The following is a 24,380-nucleotide window of genomic DNA, read 5'->3' as shown; positions in this document are numbered from 1 at the left end:
AATATCTGACAAATTAATATTTTTATTCACACTTACTGCGATTTTATTTTGTTTACAACTTATATTCTTATACTATTAATATGTTTACGTCGATGTTTTTTAATGCTTTTTAATGAACTTTTCCCGTAGAATTCTTTCTTGACGATGTATGACCTTTCTGTGTCGATTCGCAGTAGCACTAAACTCACTCAGTCACTCTCAAAGACCTTAAACACATGAGGTGGGCTACATAATATAGCACAAATACCAACCCAAACACCACAAATGATAATGCATTTAAACTTCGTACGACAAGTGGCAATCTAGCATAAATATTTAAGCACAAATAGCGGGTAGAGTGTACAACTAAAAACGTGCAATTTAATCAGATTTATGCTGATCCTTACATAACTTCCATAACTAAATGATATAGGGAATACTGATGGAAATAGAGCTGAAGTGGTGAATGACATAGCGAAGACTAATGAAAATAGAGCCGAAATGGTAAATGACATAGCGAAGACTGATGAAAATAGAGATCAAATTGTAAATGATATAGCGAAGACTGGTGAAAACAGAGCTGAAATGGTAAATGGAATAGCGAAGACTGATGAAATAGAGCTGAAATTGTAAATGAGATAGCGAAGACTGATGAAAATAGAGCTAAAATGGTAAATGAGATAGCGAAGACTGATGAAAATAGAGCTGAAATGGTAAATGAGATAGCGAAGACTGATGAAAATAGAGCTGAAATGGTAAATGAGATAGCAAAGACTGATGAAAATAGAGCTAAAATGGTAAATGACATAGCAAAGACTGATAAAAATAGAGTTGAAATGGTAATTGAAATAGCGAAGACTGATGAAAATAGAGCTGAATGCAACAATTTTGATGTCATGAATATGGTAAACTATGAGATATAAACTCATACTGCACTACAGATTACTTTGACACAACAAAATGGAAAGAAATTTGTTTGCGTTACTTCCATTAACTTAATGACATTTCTGTTGATCCACAGTAAACCTAGTATACAATTTTTGCAAATAATTTCGAAAGCAGCCTTGCGTTTAACTTTCGATTTCTTCGATAAATATTACAATACAATTTGTGTTAATCTAACAGTACCTCAAGTTTCTGTGACACATTTTAAAATTCTATCCTTACTGACATTTATGTGACTTCATTGTAACTCAATATTCAATAGCTACTACTGTATCACAAAAGAAGCCAATTGCAAATAACTTAATGCAACAACCTGTCTGACCTAACGAATTGTCTGTACATTTTTTGTCTATACCAGTCCATTCTCAACCAGACTAATCTTCGTGTCACAACAATAGTAAAGTAGCTTTATTCTACAATAACGTAACTCTACATTGACGATCCACAGTTTCATTAACTGTATATCCTTCTTACCGATCCATTGCGTTGAGAGTTGTCTACAGGATCTAGTAAGTTGGATAAATACCAACATGCTGAATTAAACATATATTTATCTGAATACAAATCACAATCTGTTTGAAAACGGCTCTGAAATTAAACAATCAGGCAGTATCAAAAACCTCGGTACTTTCCTGGGCTCGAACATGAAGATGGAGCAACATGTGAATAGTGTGTATAGGAATTCCTATGCACATTTACGGCAGACTGGTCACATCAGAAAATATCTAACCGCGGACGCAAACAAATCTCTAATTAACTCTTTAGTTACATCACGTTTGGATTATTGTAACTCTTTTCTATATGGGGTTCTAAACAGTCAATGAACAAACTACAAAATGTCCAAAATTTAAACTATAAACGTAACCAGAACATCCAGATACGACCATATAACACCTGTGTTGAAGGCGGTGTAACTAACAAACTTCAAGTAGGAACTATCTATTTTAGATATATGTGTAGTCAACTGCATTAAAGTTCAAGAACCATTTTCTGAAAAAGAGTTATTTGAGCTTAAAAAAAATGATCCCGGGTAAAATATTTGGAAAAATGGAGACAACTCCGCTAATACTTTATGGTAGGCTTAGGTGGGTATTGACCTAGAACCTCATGCAAACTATCCACTTTTTGCTTAATTGCCACTAAGATTAGCAATTTGAGTAGAAAACTATGTAAAGACCAAATAAGTTAATGCCCTGGAGAAAGTGTGACATTTTCTGTGGTGAAATTTGTCAACAAACAAACGATATTTTTATTAATCAAAACCCACAGAATTTCACAATGTGAAATATGTTGAAAAGGCTACTGCTGGACAGAGAACAATCTCAACTAACCATATATATGCGTCAAAGTATGGACAAAATATCTAGAAATATGAGAAAATCGAAGAAATCAATTTCAGGACTGTTAGATGCATGACTGTGTTATCATGCATAGCATTTAACTAGGTAGGTTACTTTTCGTTTGCACTGATACAACATGGACAGGATTAGGATTAACAAACGGTGTTCACACAACAATTTCACTATAAACGGATTGTTTCCCTTGTGTAAAGAAGGCTTAGGGTAAGTTAGGGGAATGCTGGCATAAGAGACAGCAAGACCTTTCAAAGTTTCAAAAAAACGCTAAATAAAAGACGCATTATTTCATACAACTCCTTAGGAGCTAATACACTAATTACCTGTTGGAGTAATGCATGTACTTGGCCGGCCAGTCAAGAACCCTTATATAAAGTATATTTTAAATTGTGATTTAATATTTTATATTTAAATACATTTCACGATTGTGTTGTTATTGTTGCAATTGGGAGTTTAATCTGTTTACCTTTAATTTTAAACACTATGAATAATATCACTGTAATTTAATTTTAACTAGTCTTTCAATAGTTTAATGACCATGATTTACTTTTACATTATATACATGCTTTTACTTGAAGCATTTAGAACGTATTTTTACATGAAAATATTGCTATATAATAAATGTGGTACATAATAATAATAATAGTAATAATAATTATAATAATATACTAGAGAATCCATAGGACACGGCTTGACGATTGGGTAATTGAAATATAGCCCATCAGAATGTATACAAATAGTAGTGAAAGGGCACACAACCCAATCACGTATGCTGACTGGTATGTATAGAATAGCCTCCCTTTTGCTGAGTCCAAGGATCAATAATTGTTCAAAGATTTCTTTGTGTAAGAAACTACTAACTGAATGTGTGAGTGCCAAATCATTTTTTCGTAGCAAATTGGTCGAACTTTTTGCACTTTTATCATTGGCACTGTTGAGGAACTGTCTGACTGGAATCTTTATATCCAAAACGCTTGTTATTATAGGATAATACTAATACATGTAAAGTTATTGTATTGACACAATAATATGCCGTAAATAAAGAAACAAGGAAGTTAATTAATGATGCGTCTTTAAATCATTGACAATATACACTTAAACCCTTTACTAAGTATACACAATGTATCTTTAAATGCCGCTGAGAAAGGAATGAGATGTCGTCATTTTTGCTTGCAAAAGATCTTTTCTTAGAAAATAATTAACTATCACAACAACAATCTTTAAGTGCCGTGTGGCGGCTGTAAAAGGACTCCCGTACTTTCTTTCAGTGTTCTTATATTTTCTGGTACATAAGGATCATAGAGTCTATTCAACACATGTGTAATAGAGTTCCGCTTAAGGAGGTAGGTTACCTTCATATTTGTATGTGCGCATGTCCAACCGGAAGCTTACGTGACGATTTACGACGACGTTTACGACAAACTAAACGTGTTTGCATATTCATATCATGAACCTGTCTCCGATCTGATGCTTTATGGCTTAATAATGCAGAAATAATGAATAAATTGCCGCAGAAACGCTTCAAAACAATGTTGCTTTAAAATGACGTCATTGACGTCATGATGTTACGTGTCAGTTACCGCGCAAAATTAATAGCTTTTATCTTGAAAGTACGTAATTCTGTGCATTTATTTTATTTCAGCTATCTCCAAATAACCATTATTTGCTGAAATATTTTTATGAGTCTATTGCTCTGAATAATAATCAATATTTTGCTTCTTTTGGGTAGTTATATTGAAATATTATGAGGAATGTAAGAAAATGGACGATGGTAACCAATGTTATTTGGAATATAGTTGGGTGAAAGGTTGCTTGTTACGGCCATTTTCAAATAAAAAATCTAGCAGTTTGATTTGTAAAACCTATTTTTCAGTTTCCGTTGATAATTTGTTACTTATATACTTAAATTGTTCAAATTTCAGTAGAAAATTGTGTTTTTTTAATTAAATTGATGTTACCATGGAAACGAAGCCCGTGACCTATATATCTAAATGTGAAATTCAATAGCGTTGACACTGGTCTATTTAAGAAACACAGCTTCGGCTTTTTATTTTCCTTTCAACAATATCCATGAGAATACTAACAGCATGCTGAACGATTTTTCCTTGAACAATGCCAGACGAGGGGTACTGCTGTAAGTATTCTAAGCTGTGAAATTTGTTTGAATAAATGCAGATAACACGAAAATATAACCTACGTTAGAAATAATATGTTTTAAAGCTACATTAACTAGAAAGATAATCTTATTCAATATTTTTTAAAAGATATTACTACAAAAAGCAAGATATAAGCTATTTTAAACATCTCTGTTGCCATGGTTACTTTAAACTTTGAGAAAAATAGGGTACCATGTAAAGTGCTTGGTATTTTGCTGATAATATTACCCAAATATTCCATGTTGGTCATTAACAGAATGACACTGAAGCCGTCGAAAACCCGTATTTTTATACAAAGTTGTTTAAAAATGAGAGAAAATGCGTTACCATGGAAACACGAGCCCCGACCATATACATTTTAAGCTTATATTAGAAAGCTAACATGCATACTAGTAAAATTATCAATTATACAGACTTTTACGGTTATCAATGAAACTAAGATACACTGAAAAGTGTTAAATAGCCGTATTTTCCTTCTTCTTTCAATATGAAATACCTTTGGAGGGTTATAATCTTCAAACCTGGATAAAAACTGAACTTGAAGAGACAGATACAAACGAAATTGAGATTGTAGTAGTTAAAACTTCATATTACACGAAATACAAAAAAAAAATGCTGCGGTTCAACTAATTTGAATTTACCCTTGTTACAAGGTAACCTACCTCCTTAAGCCGGTGCTTCCAAAAGATCTTTATATAGAAATTTATTAAAGGAACAATAAGCATTTTCAATATCATTAAACAATTGCGGAGTACAAATAGCCTGATCAGTCGGAATTAAACCTCAAGTGATACCAACGATCCACCCACAATAGCAGCCTATACAGTGTGGTGCAGAAGTGTTGATAGCGATTAATTATTGTTGACTGTTATCATCAGAATCATCTATCATGTTTGTATCTGAATTATTGCATTTCGCATTTTTTTACTCATTCCGGTTATGAATCATTGTGGATCGCTTCGGAGACATGACCTTAAAGAATTTTTAAATATATGTAAATTAGTAATAAGCCATAATGCGTAACTCATTTATTGGAACAATGACCTACTTATATCGATATTCAAACAGTGACTGCTAACATGTGCTATTCTTACATCTATATAAACGTCTTATTCTTTTTCAAATAATTAAACCTGAAAGTAACTGGTGAAAAATGCCACTAATTGGGTAAAAACTGAATTAGTGTTCTTCTGTCTGACTAGCCTACTATTAAAGTATTATATCTTAACTGTATACAAACTGTCACAAAATACGCCTGTTACAGCGAAATACTTTTTATTTTTAACATACTCTACATGCTGAGCAGACAAGTTTTCAATTTTCTTAATTTCAACTAATTCAAAGTCCACATGAGCGACATGTTTGCCTATGCGACTAAGGTTGGTGAACATTGTATAACAACTGCTTAAATTAGAGAACGGGTCAGTTTTCTAAATCTTTTGTAATTTAAGGGTCATAACCTTAATGCCACTTGTTATTAAAACTGGCCGAGATATTATGCCCATAAATATTGTGACCGAGTTCAGTAAACATCAGCTAAGAACTACTCAAGACAGACGCACAGTGTCAGTTTTATCGAGTTTGAATTATTCAAGGGCCATAACTCCAAAGTCACATGGACAATCCAACTGATTATCGAACTTTATCGAGACATTATGTCAAAAATCAATGTGACCTCTGGTGACCATTGGATAAGAACTATCAATGTAAAGAGAGGACAACTTCAATGGACCGCTGGTGTTCCCATAATACTTCCGGTTTCACGGGCGTATAACAATACATATTGCAAATGCAATTTTCAAATGCTACAATCCCAATTATCAAGAATTCGACCGACCAGTCAATGCCAGTCTTAAACGTTTAAAGCATAGAAAAGCATGTATCCATGATATAGGTTGAAAAGCATCTTCAAAATAAATATCTTCAAACGTAACACTGCAAGAACATGTACTACGATGCTACTTAGTGCAAAGTATAACCGGAACGTCTGCACGGAAAATGATCCAATTTGAACTGGAACATGTATTGAGTACAATGTATGTGTTAATAAATAGTGTCACTGGTGGTCAGGGTCCTCCGCGGCCGAGTGGTTACGGTCGCTGACTTGAAATCACTTGTCCCTCATCACTGTGGGTTCAAGCTTCAATCGGGGCGTTGAATTCTTCATTTGAGGAAGCCATCCAGCTGACTTACGGAAGGTCGGTGGTTCTACCCAGGCGCCTACTTGTGCACGCTTTTGATGAAATAATTCACGGAGGGGCACCTGGGGTCTTCCTCCACCATCAAAGCTGGAAAGATGCCATATGACCTGTAATTGTGTCTGTGCCACGTTAAACCCAATAAAAAACAAAACAAAACTGGTGGTCAGCATATCATTTATCCTACATGTCACAAAGTTCTATCGTCACTCTAGCCCGTCATGTTTAAGCTTAAGTTTAAAACTTTAAAACGATTTTTTACAATAGGGCACATTTGCATTCTTTAGTATCACAAGAAAATAAAAAGGGTAAGATATTTATAAAACATTGGACAAAGCCTTTGCATCATTCTTTCGTCAATTGGAAGTGATGTTCCACTATCTTTACCACACTGCCTTAAAAGAGAACTGTAGACATACTGCAATCGTGTGATCTTTTAAACTTAAGATTTAGTATCATTACTTTATCAAAAAAGTGACATATCAAAATGTGAGATTGTGAGATATATGAAAGAGTTTCGGAAAAGACATTTTGATATTAATGTATACAAAAAAGATGTGTCATGCCTATACAATATTGAGTTGATATTAGTTTGCTTGTAAGTTTTCCAAAGTTTGCTCTAATAATTATCATAAAATGGTTACTGGGTGACTCAAACCTGGTTTTGTTACAAACATATTCATACAATCATCGCAAATGACTGTACTGACATGTACATTGATAAGCGATTTTATTTTGAAAGTATTCTTTTGTGGATTATTTCTTAATTTCAGTAGTAATAAACTAACGATGATTTACTAAGGAAGTTGAAAGTTCAGAAAAGCAAACAATAATTATCTACACAATGCGTACTGAAGAAAAGGCATTGTTTTAAAAATGATGTCAGAGCCTTTAGACAGGATTCAAACGGCTAAAATAAGGATTTGTCACTTTTAACAGGACAATAATTTATAAAATGACACAGGCAATTTAGAATCAATGTAAAGAAAAAGCAAAATGTAAGAACAAGTAAAATGTATGCTTGTTTGACATATTTCCTGATTAAAGTGACGTACTTCGCATTTTTTAAAATTGTATTAGTTAAGACATTCGAGAGTGCGTATCTTTTATATAAAAATTAGAATGTATATATAAACCTATACATTTTGAAAAAGTTTTAAGATCTTTTAAATTAATCATACAACAAAACTTAGAATAGTACTTATGCTTACACACTGTTAAAAACGTATTACTGAATACAAATTTATTTTCAGTCCGTATATGTACAGTAATGGGGGTTATAAACAATTTACCAAACAAAACAATCATAAAATTTAAAGTATAGCAAGGTTCCCTCAAGCAGCGACTAGTGTAAAACCTTTCCTGTCTTGTCTCATTTTTGATAGGTAAGATATTTTATTCCCTCATTTGTAGTCATTTGCTTATCGATCAATTTAGTTTTATCTGTTTTTATTTTTATAAAAGACAGTTTCGGTATATTTACATTTTGATTGTAGTACACAAAGAACTTTTATGATTTTAGCTAATGAAATATTATAATACTTCTGAGTACAGTGACCAACTTTACTGAATGGGACTGAAAGCTTAACTGTAATTTTATTACAAGGTTACAGCCTATTTTTAAGTAATTATTTACCTAGTTTGATCTTGAAACTTTTGAATTAGACCAGCCTCACTTCTACTATATAAATTTATATAAGCAATAAGTCTTGTTAAATTGGGTTTTCAGACATGCTGTTGTTGTTGTACCTGAAATGCATTGTGGAAAGTTGCTTAGCAAATACTGCCTAGACTTTGTTTACATTGTTGTAAATAGAAATGTCATTTAACTTTAAAGAAAATATGCTTCCTAGAAACTCACTTAAAAGGAAATTTGATATTATAATCATTTGGATTATTCATTTTTCTTTCTTTTCATACAAATATCTATTAAGATCTTTTATGTTTTTGTATAATTATTGGCTTTCGTCTACAGTTCACAGGTTCCACAACTCCACAGTTTTTTGTGTGAAGCTTGGTTCACATTTATTTGTGTGGAGTTCACACATCCACACATTTTTGTGTGCGCGCTTCCACACTTCTGGGAGGTATAAATACTCCACTTTACCTTTTTTCAGGGTTCACAATCTTTAACCTCTGGCCTACAGCGGCTGTTATAGTCATATAACTTTAAAGAAATATTTAAAGAAGTCTAGCAAATTTTATACAAAGATAGTCATACTTGGTGTGTTTTATACCTGCTGTATTTTAATATTTTAACTTTTGATAAGCATTTTAAACTCTTAGCTGAATAAAACTGCTATTTTTCATTGGATAAACATTAAATTGTAACTGTTGCTCATTTGTGTATTAGAAGCTTACTGACACTTATCAAAATTTACAAGAGGCTGGGCTTAAATATAATCATTAATGAATAATAGTCCTTATAGGTAAAAATATCAAATTACCACACTATTCTTGAGAACTGTGAAATATTATATACAGAATTATTGTGTGAATTTTTGAATGATGTTTGTTGCTGAACATGAACTTTTCCTGTTAAAATTTTTATTTGAATAAACTATAGTTGAACTGCCAAAGGGGTTATAATTTCTGCAGTTGAGTACAAGATAACCGGCCAGCCTTAGTACCTCCAATTGCTTAACATATTTATAGATGAATATCTTATAGAAATTTACCCAAGACCATAATCAGCCATAGTGTAACACTTGTAATCACGCTACCACTAGAGTCAACTTAATCATAGAAATAAATTTCAGATCAATTGAAGATCAATTGAAGTTTCTCTAAAAACTACATCGGCCTTTGCGTAACAATATCATAAATTGTAATTCGCAACCTTAACAGTAAAGTAATAGCTTTAAAACTGTTCATTATGAGCTGCAAACTTTTTATATGTTGACAAAGTCATAGCATTATCTGTAATTAATAAAACCTCTTTACTTGAAAGAAAAACATGCATTCAGACAAAGTATTTTAATCATTTTAGTGTAATTTCTTGAATCTATTTTGTGCCCTCCAATACTTAAAAGCAGAGAAATTATTTATTAATATTTACTGCTATATAAAAATAGCTATATACCATTTTTATCTAACAAAACCGTGAAGTTTTTTTTAAGTATTGACGTGTCGTGACGCTCTATGTTGCGACCGGGTAGCGTAGCGTGTAAAAGTCACGTATGAACAAAATTATGAGAGTTCAAATCTAAAGACATTTAAGAAGTATTTATTTGTTTTTGTTATTTTTTGTATTATTTATTTATTAAATGGACATTATTCAGATCTAATTGGACATAACTCCTAATCAGTAAGCAATCCAAAACAAATGTTATTGTTAGCAAATGTCGATTCATTTTGGTGAAGCTGTTAAATCAATTTTAGGAATTTTAGGAAGAAATGCAGTCCTCAGTGTGGAGTAGATTTGATTATAGGACAACAATGGTTATAGTAAGGCGGCATGTAGACATGAACTAACTATATTGAGAGACAGTCTTTCACTTTAATGAAGTCTCTGCGGTCACTGTCGTATCTGATAAAGCAAACTTGCCTTTCAGATTAGTTTTGTTAAAAATTCTATTTAACTCTTAAAAATTACTAAATATTTTGGTTGAATCATATTGTCGTTAACAATAGAACTTTTCAATAACTGCGGGCCATATTTAAACATTACCCAACAGTATCGTAAAAGGAGCATTAGTGTTAAAAATAAAATTGTTGTTTATATGCGGCAGTGTCATAAAGGAAAAATCAAAGACGACAATGTATTTTAAAATTAATAAAACCACTTTCGGACTTCTAAACGCCTAAAAAAATATACTCTGTATTAGCAAGAGCATATTAATTTTCTTATTTCTTTAAATGTTATTGTTCTTTTAAACAAGAAATTACATATTTTGCAAAAGAACTAATTTCATCAATCTGGCACCTCGGTTGAAATATTAAAATTAAATTACTTTCTATTTCAATAAATCATGTCGACTGATATCTCCTCAAATCTTGCACATTTTAGCATTTTATATTTGATTTTAGTGCAAATCAAATAAAGCCGAGTATTGCGAGTTGCAAATAACATGTCTGTAAACCGGGGGATTCTTAATTTAGTCAGTCTTGATCTAAAAAAAAGTGGAATGAAAATATTTTCTATGACTTCTTATTTAGAAGGGATACGTACACAATTTTGATAAAAACATATATGTACATAAATAACATACAAAGAAACATGAAAAAATATTAACACCCGAAGATAAGGCATAACCCACGAACGCGACGTCTGTTTTATACGAATGGTTTACTCTGGTTAATGATATATATTAAAACAAATTCTAATATGTGCAATATGTTTGCTAGAAAATACAAAAAAATCACAAGTTACAGGACATTGAATATATATTTGTTTCATCAAGCGAACCCTATCACTCTTTATGGTACTAAAAGACACGATATGTACATATATGCATGTGTTAATACATATATACCATAAAACTATGAAGAAAGCAGAGCATCAAGACGAAACATTAAGGACCCGACGAATTTGGCAAAAAGACAAATATCAAAACAACTTAATCCAAGTAGGCTTTTTAGTACTGCCCATCACTGAGTCTTCTGCATCAATCATTTAGAAAAGGGTAGCTGTAAAACAACAGTACGACGAACATGCGCTGTGTCGCAAAATATAAATATATTACGTCTTCAAGTCAGTCATCCTTTTATGCCAGGTAATACGTATTTAAAAATTTAAATATTTTTTTAAATGATACATGTATTAATATAAAATACTTTAACAAATGAATTGGTTTCCATTGACAATTTCCTAATTAACCCTGCAAGTGTGCATCTTAATACTTCTGAAACTTATTTCTCCCTTTTCTCATTTCCGAAGGGAAAGTTGTTCTTGTTTTTGAATGTTACTATAGTATTTCAATTCACTGGATGTATATAATTTAAGCTGTCACTGTCCCCTTCAGATATCTCCTCCTGCGTTTGATGTGTTTCAAACTGCATTTCTATATTAAATCCAGACGGATTTGTGTTGCATGTATCTTCTTCAGCCTTTTGTTGTGTTTGGTTTATGCCATTAGCATCTTTTTCCTTATTTCTTTTGGACAGCAATTGTTTGTTCTGTGTTTTCTCTGAATCTCTTGTTTGGCTCTGAGCTAAGCCAGTCATTCTGTTAAATTGTCTGGATAGATTTGCATTGCCTGCTTCAGGAGCTTTGGCTTTCTGATCACTAGTACTTGCACTGGATATAGAAATTTCATAGTTGTCACTGGTATAGTTGCTTTCAATTTTAATATTATATTTAACGCCAGGTATTTCGTCAGGTATTTCATAATATTTTCTTGATCGGGTTGAACGTTTTCTATGAATCTTACCAGAAGAAATGAAACTGGATATTTGAGTTTCATCGCCATCGCTTTTATCGTCTTTATTGTCTTCTGAGTGCAATGCAGACATGTTGATAGCGTTTGCATAAACAAGCGGGGTGTTTTTAATGGTTTCTACAATTGCAAGCGTTGATGCATAATTACCAGCAAGATCGTTATCACAACAGATACGCGTGTTGGATACTGATTCATGTGTACTCCTTGGATGGGCTGCACCAATTTCCATGTATGAATGGCTCTCACTAACACGGTGTTCATCTATTTTATCTACAATTTACAAAACCAGTCAGTATTGAATGAAGTTTCAGGATATATTTTTAACCATATATATTACTTACAATTTAACTATGACTCCTTATATTAACTTTTATATGCACTTTACATTTCTGCGTCAACATTACAGTAAATAAATATTTAAAGCTATAAAAGGTCAGGCGATATTTTGGAAGCTCAGAAATCAAAATGAAACATAATAGTAGACACGGTCGGTCGTACTGAATCTGTCATGGCGATATAAAGGACCAGAGCATATTTGTTTGTTTTAGTGTAAGATCCAAATAAATTTCACTGAGTGAACACTTTAATGCAATATTTTTACGAGTGGCGCCCCTAGCAGTAACTTAAGCGGAACTCTGTTCAACATATATCGCATGGACTTCATGAACCCAAAGGACCAGCAAACTTTAAGTATTCTGATCACGCCCTTCGGTACGTTCTTAAGCACACTCACTCTGTTACAAGGTTGGCTTTTTGTAAAAGCAAGTCGGGGGCCCGTTTATTATGTTAATGTCGAACGTAACTGATACTGAAGAACTGTGGAGTCAAATACTGGTATATCACCACCCAGTTACTCAAAAGGGAAACCACTTTAATTTAGAAGGAGTCTCTTGGGTTTTCACATTTTATGAACTATCACAACAGCAATCTTTATATGCCGCGTGGCGACTGTAAAATGTCCCCTACCCCCGTATTTTGATTCAGTGTTGTTATATTTTCTGGTCCTTTGGGATCATGGAGTCCATTTAACATATGTATAATAGAATTCCTCTCCAGCCGGTGCTAAGGGGCGTGAGAGGTGTTGCATATTCCATTACCTCTAATGAACAGACTCAATCAAACCGAGTCTGCTATTATTCTTGGTTGCATTCTTTGCTTCCAAAGGATCTTTTTAGAGATTTTATTATATATTGCGAATTTGTTCTCCGATCCATTTGCACTTGCTCGCACAAAACGGAAGTTAAAAAAGCCTCCATGGGATTCGAAAGCTTCGGGCATTTTGATTGTTTTTAAACAAGAATGTTATTAAAATACACGACTCGTCGACAATGGCTGGAATACAATATCATTGAAAGGACTCCATAATCATGATGGAGTAGAAATAAAATTGTAAAAATGTGGACTGATCTGACAGTATTTTTATACTGAATATACATTTATATATATCATACTCACCATTTATATCTATTATCTCGTCATATATTGACGCAGCGGTGTTTCTAGTAGACATTTGAAGGTTGCCATAACGCTTGCCTTTGATGACTACTCTACAGTTATAAAATTAATTGATTTTAAATTGATATAGTGTGACTTTCACTGCAATATATGGGATTCATATATCTCCAAACAAGAGTAAAACGAAAGTACTGTTGTTATGGAATATTAAAATATGTATTCAATGTTAGTTATTTTAGCAAGTATATGGTAACATGTAAGCTACATACCTTCTTAACAGCCAAAGAATGAAGCCAAATATAAGTAATATTATAACCCCAGCCAGACGGCCCGTTATGCTAACTAAAACAGAATCAGCACCGGTTTCAATTGCTGAAATTTTACAAGAATGTCAGGATAAGAATGCGTGCTAAAGATATCAAATAACTATTAATCGATTATTGACTTAAAAACAAAATACATTTTCATTTACAACATATGCCTCAGCCCTCGAAAATTAACCGGGATCATTATTAACACTAACCGTCGTCATTTAATACAGATTGAACCTCAAGTTTTCACATTAACTAAAGTCTAGACATTTGTTTTCTCAGTCCTTAAATATTTGACAAATGTGATTTTTATGAAATGACAGTTTTGTTAATAACAATATATAGAGTTTTGAGATTTTCCATCATACCTGTGTTCGCAAGGAATGACATGTCTTTCCTCAGATAGGTATATTTCAAGTACTTACAAGCATGTGTGAGCTCAATTTCCTTGCTTTGTCACTATTGTGAAGAAAATGAAAATGGATTTAGACGCATTATTTTTTTCGCAATAAAGACAAATATAACCAAAATGTCAAGGAGATATAGAAATGAAAGTATAGTTATGTGTCTTGGCTAACCTTTGAGACCATGATTGGGTACCGTGATGAATAACACTAGATTTTAAGGAGAGGTCATAGAAGATAATCGGATAGTGTTGTAAATCGGAATATTTCACTGTTTTCACCATATCTGGACAGTTTTTGTTCTGGTTCGACCCCACTAATACCGGAACATACTATACATAGAAATGTAGGTACAGTTTGAAACCTAGAGTTGCTAAAGGGGCTAGGTTAGATCATATATTGATGTATTCTAGTATATATTCAAGTCTCTACCTGTATGTACTATATACTGATATGTAGTTAGATGAATCCACTTCACATTTCGATGGTTCTACCTAGATGCCCGCCTATGCCTGAAACAATGTTTGGAGGGGCACATGGGAAATAATATTTTTGCCTTTAAAAGACTTTCAAATTATGAGAATAAGGAGACAAGATACTAAGTCGAATTTCTGAGTTATCAACTCGAAATTCCGACTTGCGTAGCTTGGATTTCGACTTTTTGCTCAAAATTTCTTGTTGCATAGCTCGAAATTTTAATTACTACGTCAAAATTTCGAATTTATCAGTCGAAAGTTAATAAATAACACACATCTGTCTGTTATTAATGCTCTTAAAATAGGATATATTCATCTGTGTACTTTTTGCCGTTGTGTCACTCCATTTGGTATTTCTGTCTACTATGTACTTAAAATAACCTATAACATTTCGGCAATAAAGTATAATTACTCACTATAAAATAGTGAAGATACTTCATTTTTTCTTGTACAGAATACAACTTTGTGGTATTACCCAGTTAGGAGTAATAAAAATGTAATTATATTGATCTGTACAACATATCCCTACATCTAATTTCTTAAAACCTTTCTTTAAAGAATTTTCACCACGAAAAATTTGCAAGTACTTGGTTTTAAATAGATTTGCTTCCTTTTAAGACAAAAAGTTGAACCAAAAGAACAGATATTTAACGGTACAGAAGGAAGTGCTGATTCTTTCAGTGAAACTGATTTCAACTGAAAATTAAAAGAATAAAAATTGATTATTGCATACACATATTAATGCTCCTTGATATCCTGTTACACATCCCCGCAAACACTGTGATGCTTCAGTGTCACAAACGCGTTCTTTACAAGTGTCGACGCAACTGAATTCGCATGTTTCTCCATAGTATGCAGACGCACACCCGTTGTAACAGCGGCCTGAATATTGATCACATGACTTGTCATAACAGGTGCTACTGCATGATTCTTTACACGAGTCACCATACCAACCAGAAATACATCCTTTTTTACAGAAGCCCGAATTTTGATTGCAGGCGCTAAATAAACATGTGTCGCTGCACGTTTCATTGCATGTGTCACCATACCAACCAGGAACACATCCTTTTTCACAGAAGCCCGAATTTTGATTACAGGAGCTTAGAGAACAGATGTCGCTGCAAATTTTATTGCATGTGTCACCATACCAACCAGAAATACATCCATTATCACAGTAGCCCGATTTTTGACTGCAGGCTCTTTTAGAACACGTTTCGCTGCAAGTTTCATTGCACGTGTCACCATACCAACCGGGAACACATCCATTGTCATTGAAGCCCGCGTTCTGACTGCAGGATCTAGTAGAACACGTGACGCCGCAAGTTTCATTGCATGTGCCACCATACCAACCGGGAACACATCCATTGTCGCAGAAACCCACGTTCTGACTGCAGGATCTAGTAGAACAAGTGACGCCGCAAGTTTCATTGCATGTGCCACCATACCAACCTAACATACAGCCATAATTGCATTTTCCCGATAATATATCGCATACATTTGTATTTGTTTTTGAATCAAAACAGTTACTGTTACATTTTTGGTCACAGGCTTCACCAAAGAAACCTGCGATGCAAACATTGAAACAACTTCCTGTCTCTATGTCACATTTGACCGCTCCCTTATCGTCAGGTAGGCACTTTCCACATTTCTTGTCACAGCGTCGACCGAAATAGCTATCAACGCAACCTTTAGTGCAATATCCAGTGTTCAGATGACATTTTACTACATTGAAATCGTCCGGTAAACAATGTCCACATACATGATCACAAAGGTGAGTGTAATAGCCATCCAAACACCCATGAATACATGTGCCGGTCACTTTGTTACACCTCAACTCGCTTAGAATGCCAAGTATACAGTTACCACATTTTTTATTACACGTGTTACCGTACAAGCCGTTTATACATTCGTAACAAAATGTATCGTCCAAACAAGAAACACATCCATCAGGACAAGATTTACATTCACCAGTAGTCTGATTTACATATTCATGGCATCTAGAACAGCTGAGAAACATATCCTGATCGTACCGTGTACTTAGATAACCAAGGCAGCTATAACAAACATGTTGTTCCTCCTCTAGACATTTGCGTATACATTCAGTTGTCACCCAGTCTGATCCACACGCACAACAAGTAGATTTACTGGGCATAGAGATTAGGCAGTGCCTTGGACAATCTCCTATAGCAAGTAAAATACGTGAATATTTCAGTATTATGAAAACAAATTTAAAGTGTTATCATTTTTTAAAACAAAGACTAAAAAGTTTATTATATCTGATAAACTTATCGTCTTTCTTTCAAGCTAAGTTTTCCTACTTCTCAAGATAGAGATTCAAACAACTTACACCGTTCTAGTCAAGAACATAACAAAAACAAATGCATAAAAAAACCTTTATATTTCAGACGTAACACTTAAGAAATATTATATCCAAAACTGAGTTTTGTCGTTGAATAAAATCACTATTCATAGTTCACCCGCGAAAGAATTATATCACGAGGGAGTAGCTCGAGTTATTTAATAATGCGCATCTGGACGACAAATAATGATTTCATTCGAGATCAAATCACTGAGTGAGATATATCATTTCAATTCTGTCACGTTATCAAGAATATTGTCTACCTCTTTGAAAACGCCCACCAAATATTTGACTTTTTCTTTTCTTTTTTTATCGCGCCGCTTAAAGCTGTGACGTAATAACTGTGACGTACAAACTGTGGCTGTGTTGCATAACGGTAATCTTGTGTATCGTGTATTCACTTTGTTATGTAACCCTTCTCTTCGTTTTTCTTGATTGTTTCGTTATATATTTCTTAAATTTCTGGCGGTAACTTTATTATTTTTCATCAGCAGATTGAATAAAACTAAGTCAGCTTTTATCGTATGCTTCCAAAATATCTTCTTATGGATTTGGTTGGTTTTATAATTCTGTCTCAGTAATCACCTTTTTTAGATTATATTCTCAATTACCCAGACTTATTGCAAGACATTGCCGGTATTGCCATTGAGAAAATTATTTTGAAATGAGCGAACCAAACAGAAATGTGTGAAATCGTGTAACAATAAGCCATAAAATTATTTCATTTAGAAGAGTTTAACTAACTTTATTTTTTTCAAATAACGTCTTATTTATTCTAAGTTTTTAGCATTATTGTGAAGACATAACAGAAACATTTTCGAGTGTGTTGCCCTGTTCCGCAGCCGAAAGTCACTGGCGTTCAAACTTTGAAATCATGACATCCCGGCTATGCAACAGAAACAAAGAATATTTTGCTTATCACATCTTTTCATACAAATGATTGAAAATACAGACTAAAAATATAATTTCATTAACTTTAAGAACCTACAGAAATTAACTTTACGTACACATATTTTCAAGATTAATTCAAAATAAAAAGTAAAATGTTTTTATGTTTAAAAAAGCATTAGTTGTACAAACATATAAAATGACTTTACCTGCAATAAGTGCAATTTGAGATAAAACCCACGAAAAAAGCAGGATAGCCATCTTTACATTATCTAACGATTAATGACACATTTCTATTGGTCACTTCTGTTACTTAAAATACATCTATTCGTCATTTCCATATAACTTAATCATAGTTACTAGCTGATCGGATTAGAAAACTCCCTAAATATTTCTATATGATATTATTATTTATATTATTTTACGATATACTTTTCACTGAATAAGTATGTATGTCGTTAACAGGAAAATAAAATATATATATCACATCCGGTTGGTATTAACAGACGATGACGTAAGGCATGCAATTAACACTTGTATACATACATACATACATACATACATACATACATACATACATTCGGTGGACCTTACTATAGTGAAATGTCTGCCCATGGCCTTAAAATACATCGTCCGCTATCTCGCGATAAAATTAGATGAGCACAACGAAGAGATTTTTTTAACTACTGCGTTCTATGCTTCCAATATATCACCAAAATATGGATTTGATTTACTTCACAACGGCAGTCTTGAGTAAGGTTTGGCGCTCCACAGTGATATTTCAGCTATCCACCGTTCTAAGGCGCTACCAAACTGTGTTCCTTCTTCATGCATGTTTTGTAACTGTTTGTCACCTCTTTGTTTATATTGTATTCGTTTGTGTTACTGTACAGATATGCTGAACCACTGTGTACGTGTTTATAGTTTCACATACCCATGTTTACATGTGGAGTGCTATATGGGTGAATACGCTCTTTGAATGTGGATTGTCCTGTTAGACTTACGTCCTTGTTTTTGTGTGTGTGAAGTGTGATAGCCGTTACTTTGTTACGTTGTTACTTTTCATGAACAGAATGTATAAAACTGAGTTAGCTATTGTGCCATTTCCTTGCAAAGTATCTTCTTGTTGATTTGATTTGTTCACTACTCACCTTATATGCAGTAAAGTTGCTATGCTCAATTGCCCAGACTTAGAAATAAAAATTACAAGGTGTCTTCAGTCAGTACATACGACTTTTCTACTTTGTATACGACTTTACCTCATAACTTAATAAATGAAAAACTAACTGCCCTGATTCAAAACACTTTTGCCAGGGAAAATGCTACTTTTCTCGCTTGCAATTTCGATAAAGCATTTTTTACTCATTGCATTGTGAAGAATTTTACTATATGGACCTGTGACGAAGTTTGTAAAGCCCTTTCCTATTTATTGAACAATATTTACGTCAGGTTTGGGGATGCAGTTTCCAGACAAGTAATTGGTATTCCCATGGGAACAAATTGTGCAACCCTTGTCGCAGATTTGTTTTTATATTGTTATGAAAGATATTTTATGTTGAGCCTTTCTCATGATACACAGGCAGACATTATTTCTGACATTTTAATAATACATCACGCTATCTGGATGATATACTTAATATGTATAATCCGTTTTTTGATCAGTTAGTGGAAAATATTTATCCTAGGGAGCTGCAGTTAAATAAAACTAACAACTCGGATAATACTGCTTCATTTCAAGGTTTACATCTCTCTATTTACGACAATTTTATATATACCAAAATTTATGACAAGAGGGCAGATTTTAATTTCAGTATTGTAAATTTCCCCCATTTGGATGGGGATGTACCCCAGGCTTCATCTTATGTGGTAAATATTTCTCAGTTCATTCGGTTTGCAAGAGTGTGTAGTCATGTTGAAGATTTTAATGAATGTAACTTATATATTACAAATAAGCTTCTTCAACAGAGCTACCGTTATACTTCCAAATTTTACTATTGTAATTCAGATTTGATTTTGAAATACAATAGCAATTTAAAGAGATTTCTGCGAGAATGTATTTCAAAACCCGCTTTTTATGGGTCATGGCAATTTTCCAATTGTATTTAGTAAAGTGATTAAACGTTTTATGGATAGAGGTTATGACCCAACAGTTTTCAGACACACCGCATGTTAGGTGTTCAGTCCTTTTACAGTTGGATGCTACGCTTTCCTCTTTGATTGTGTCTGATGAAACAGGTGGAGAACTCTATGATAAGTAGTTCTTAAATCCCACCAGGACTGAGCTATCATGATTTCCGTCTTCTGGTCTGTTTCGTCAGGCCCTTAAGGGTGTTTTCCTTGTTGCTCTGTCTTCTGCAAAGGCATTGAGTACATACGTTTTATGTTCTTAAAGATTGCATATATATATATATATATAAGAGCATTTTTGTGTTTTACATTACATGCCTTCTGTTGCCTTTATGTATGTTAGGGTTTCACCTGGCGGGGATAACTTTTATTTACACTTTGTTGTGACTTTGGAACATGGTGGGAGTAAGAGTGAGGTTAGGTGCACCAAAAACCGGTTTAAACTCCCCAGTGGTGGTTTTGCCACTGACCGTTCAAAGGCGGTGCCCCACTGTGTTCTGTATTTGTTTGTTTTGTCCTTGTGTGTTTGTTTTGTGTGTGTGTGTGTGTGTGTGGTGTGCGAGTGTTGTGAGCGTGTGCCTTTTGGGAGGCTGCGTTTTTGGAACGTGGCTTTCCCTGTTGGATATACTTCCTTGTCTTTATTGCAAGACAGAAATGTGAGAAGTCATGTTAGAATAAAATCCGTAAAAGGTCCTTTGGAAGCAAAGTACACAACTAAGCAATATAATAGCAGGCTCGGTTTGATTGAGTCTGTTCATGAGAGGGTATTTAGATGTGCAACACCCTCACGCTCGCTAGCACCTGCTTAATTGAAATTCTGTTATTATGAAATAGAATGTTCTCAATGATCACAAAGGACCAAAAGATATAACAGCACTGAGTCCAAGTACTTGGAGACTTTTTACATTTTTTGTTTTGTTAAGTTAAACGTCGCACCGACACAATTATAGGTCATATAGCGACTTTCCAGCTTTGATATTTGAGGATGACCTCAGGTGCCTGCCCCTTCGTGCAATATTTTATCACGAGCGGGCACCTGGGTAGAACCACCGACATCCTTTGTTATCCATATTTTATGTTCCAGAGGAGTTTAATACTTTAATGCTGGATTCTTTTCAATATTGACGTCTTTTTAATATTTAATCTACTCAAGTTCTTTGCTTTATTGTGAAGACTTAACAAAAGTTGCCCGATAGACACAAAAACTGCTTCACCGTCGAAATGCCAGCGGTGTTCAAACTTTGAAATCATTACATCCCGGCTGCCTTGTAGGAACAAAATATTTATTTTATCATCGCAACTATATATTCACACGACGTATAGTTGAAAATGCATTTCATAAACTTGACATTTCTGCAGAAGTTAACTTTTTAAAAAATGAATTGACAATATACAGCTTTATTTAAAGAATATTTCAAAATTAAAAGTGATATTATTTTATGACTTTAAAAAAGTACCAGCTGAACCTTGAAAAAATGTGCTAAACAAATATAATTATTTCACCTGCATTAAGAACAATCTGACTTAAAAACCATGAACTAAATAGGATAATCATCTTCCGTACGCTCATTGGCATCCATTTCCTCATGTGTTGTGCACTCCAGGTTTGCCTGTTGTGTTCTCTTTGAACCTCTAGTTTAAATTTACTTTCTCTGGATAGATTTTTACTAACTGCTTCATGAAATTTGATATTATCACCATTTGCAGATGAATCGTAAAATGAATTTCATAGTCATCACTAGTACCGTTAATATCGGCTTATATTTTTGTTAGGAATTTCATTATGTTTTTGATTGATTGGCTTAAACTCATGATTATGATAATAGTAATAATAATGATAATAATATATAATAATATATTTATTTAAAGAGAATATATTTGGCTATATCCTTTCTGACATCTAACATATAGTCCTCTAACATAATAATGTAAAACATCTTCCTTAGTATGTAACATTGACAGTGAAGTAAGAGACATTAATTAGAATGGTGTATTATGTACAAATTAATTCTTAATGTCATAAACAGTATCTTGTACAGTGAAAGGAGTTTTAAATCTAGGCATTATTAATTACGTACCAGTGATTAAAGAATAAAGGTTATTGGTAATGCGGGCACTAAAACCCTAAAAACCCCTCAGTGAGAAAGGTTCTTGAAGCAATTTAAAAAAGAAGCAATGGCATTGTTATTATGTCTGCATGAAACTAAACATATATAATAAAAGAAATAGACTAAAGTAAACATACCAACATATCATATAAAAATTTTGAACGCAGCAAGACTATTCCACTGTGTGATAAGACATAAAGGGAGAAATCATTAAGCACGGGAAAAAAGAAAAATAGATAAGAAAAAATGAAACAAGTGAAACTAATGTGACAGAATTGTCATATGAATTATACCAAGCTGAACAGATAAAAAGATACTAAAACGAAAGCAATGCCTATAAGTACAATTAAGCGAGAAACAATCAAAAGAAAATGCGTAGAAAATAATGTATATATGTTTTAAAAATGTAGATAAGATTGAATATTCATGGTGCTTACAATGTGTGAGAACTCAGGAATGAAGTGAAATCAGTAAAATATGAATGGATTGTTTTTGTATCGAAAATCAATTTTTATGAAATAGTTTGATTGAAGCAGGTTTTATTGGTTGCAGAATAAATAGAGAAATATGTTAAGTCTTTTCTGACTTTATTTTGCTCGTTTGCGAAAAGTTTATCTGCTTCGGCAGAGCCTTGGGTAGATTAAAAATTTCTCTGACTTGCTTGATAAACTTAAGTGCAGAGAGACAATAACCAAATATTTTCTATTTATTTCCTAATGGATTTCTTTGCACATCTTTTTGTAGTTATAAGCTAAGTGATTAGTTCTGTTTTGTTTTATCTAGTAAGAGATTTAAAAGACTGTTCCAAACACTGTATAGTATCATCTACATTTTAAACATAGTAAAAAAGAAACAAACCTTTGACAATTTTGCAAATGATGTATATTATGCACTACCTTAACCGTGAAATAATAACATTTCAAACTAAGTCAAACCAAACTATTGAATTATGCGCGATTTATTGCACTATCTGTATTAAGAAACCTTTTTTTTAAAATGAAATATATGCATTCAAAGTATTGTAATCGTTTCTGTATAACGTCCTGATTCTTTTTCTGTGCTCGCCAATACTGAAAAGCAGAGCACGTGTAGCAGGGTTGAATTTTAGTAGCTTGTAACCTAAAATGTCAATAATATGATTTACAGATTTCAAGCTACACCGGATGTGATCGTGTTATTTTTACATGGTAATCATACAGTATTTAGTAGTACTGCAGAGGTTAAAGGTTAAAATTATGTACAAAATAAGTAGTGAATGGTTATTTAGACCTATACGGCGTGGATAGCTACGTCTAGCCACGGATAGAAAGATAGTAATCCACATCGATCCGTACCTGTGTCATACGGATTGGTACGGATTAATACGGATTACTACTTTAAGGTACGGCTCAGGTACGGATCGATACGGATTACTACGTTTCTATCCGTGGCTAGACGTAGTTATCCACGCCGTATGTGTGACTGTGGTTTTAAGCGTAGTAATTTTCGCTACTGTAGCGGGAGTTTTAGTTGATCAGCTGACTATATCAGGGCAGGACTGTTTTCTGCCAAGAGCCCTGTTGTTTCATCCTGGGGACCTTAGAGATGTTGTGCAGCATTTAGAAGTATGTATCTGTTATTTTAGAATGTATTGCTTTGTCAGTTTCCTGTAAATTAAATTATTGCTGTTTTGCGGTTTTTATGTTGTTCAGTATTCGAGTTGTCATTGGTTTCCGCGTTCGGGTTTGGAGTCCATATTCTGTCACTCGGTTTGCAATGCTCTCTTCATCTAATTTCTCTAATTTGCATGTCTATAATGGTGGTTGGCCCTCTGTGTTTCAGATCTTACTAATCAGCACAGTACCGCCACGAATGAGTGAGCCAGTGTGGTAAAGTGGAGACATTCATCACTTGGATGAAGGTAAATAAATATATTGTATCTATTGAGAAAACGTTATTGTAATAACTATTGTAATTTTTGATAAGTCGTTTATGTAAAAATGCATTTGAGCAGCACTGGTGAACCGGGAACGTAAGACGGAACTATTTCTTTTATTCATTGTATAATGATTGCCTAGAATACTTTATTATGTAAATAGTTGTGATATTATTATTCAGTGAACCAGTACACTGTCCATACTACACAGTAAATGTATGTTGTAAATGTACGCATCATGATTTTGTTAGAAATGAGATGTTGAACATGATTAGAAGAGCTGGATTCAATATTTCCGTTCTGGCCGACAAAGTCGAGACATG

General features: G+C 33.5%; 1 protein-coding gene across 1 annotated transcript; it reads right to left on the bottom strand.

Moving 5' to 3' along the window:
- Window positions 1-10,755: 10,755 nt before the first annotated feature.
- Window positions 10,756-18,168, bottom strand: LOC123523722 (cell death abnormality protein 1-like). Its single transcript, XM_053539518.1, has 4 exons — window positions 18,117-18,168; window positions 13,739-16,841; window positions 13,470-13,561; window positions 10,756-12,284 (listed from the first exon to the last, which is right to left on the bottom strand). Exons 1-2 carry the CDS (start codon window positions 18,166-18,168, stop codon window positions 15,364-15,366), a joined length of 1,530 nt encoding a protein of 509 aa, XP_053395493.1. The 3' UTR covers window positions 10,756-12,284; window positions 13,470-13,561; window positions 13,739-15,363.
- Between the last annotated feature and the right edge of the window lie 6,212 nt (window positions 18,169-24,380).

The sequence above is a fragment of the Mercenaria mercenaria genome, chromosome 3 (genome assembly GCF_021730395.1).
Source record: "Mercenaria mercenaria strain notata chromosome 3, MADL_Memer_1, whole genome shotgun sequence".
Taxonomy (NCBI): domain Eukaryota; kingdom Metazoa; phylum Mollusca; class Bivalvia; order Venerida; family Veneridae; genus Mercenaria; species Mercenaria mercenaria.
This window is presented reverse-complemented; position numbering and strand designations above follow the sequence as displayed.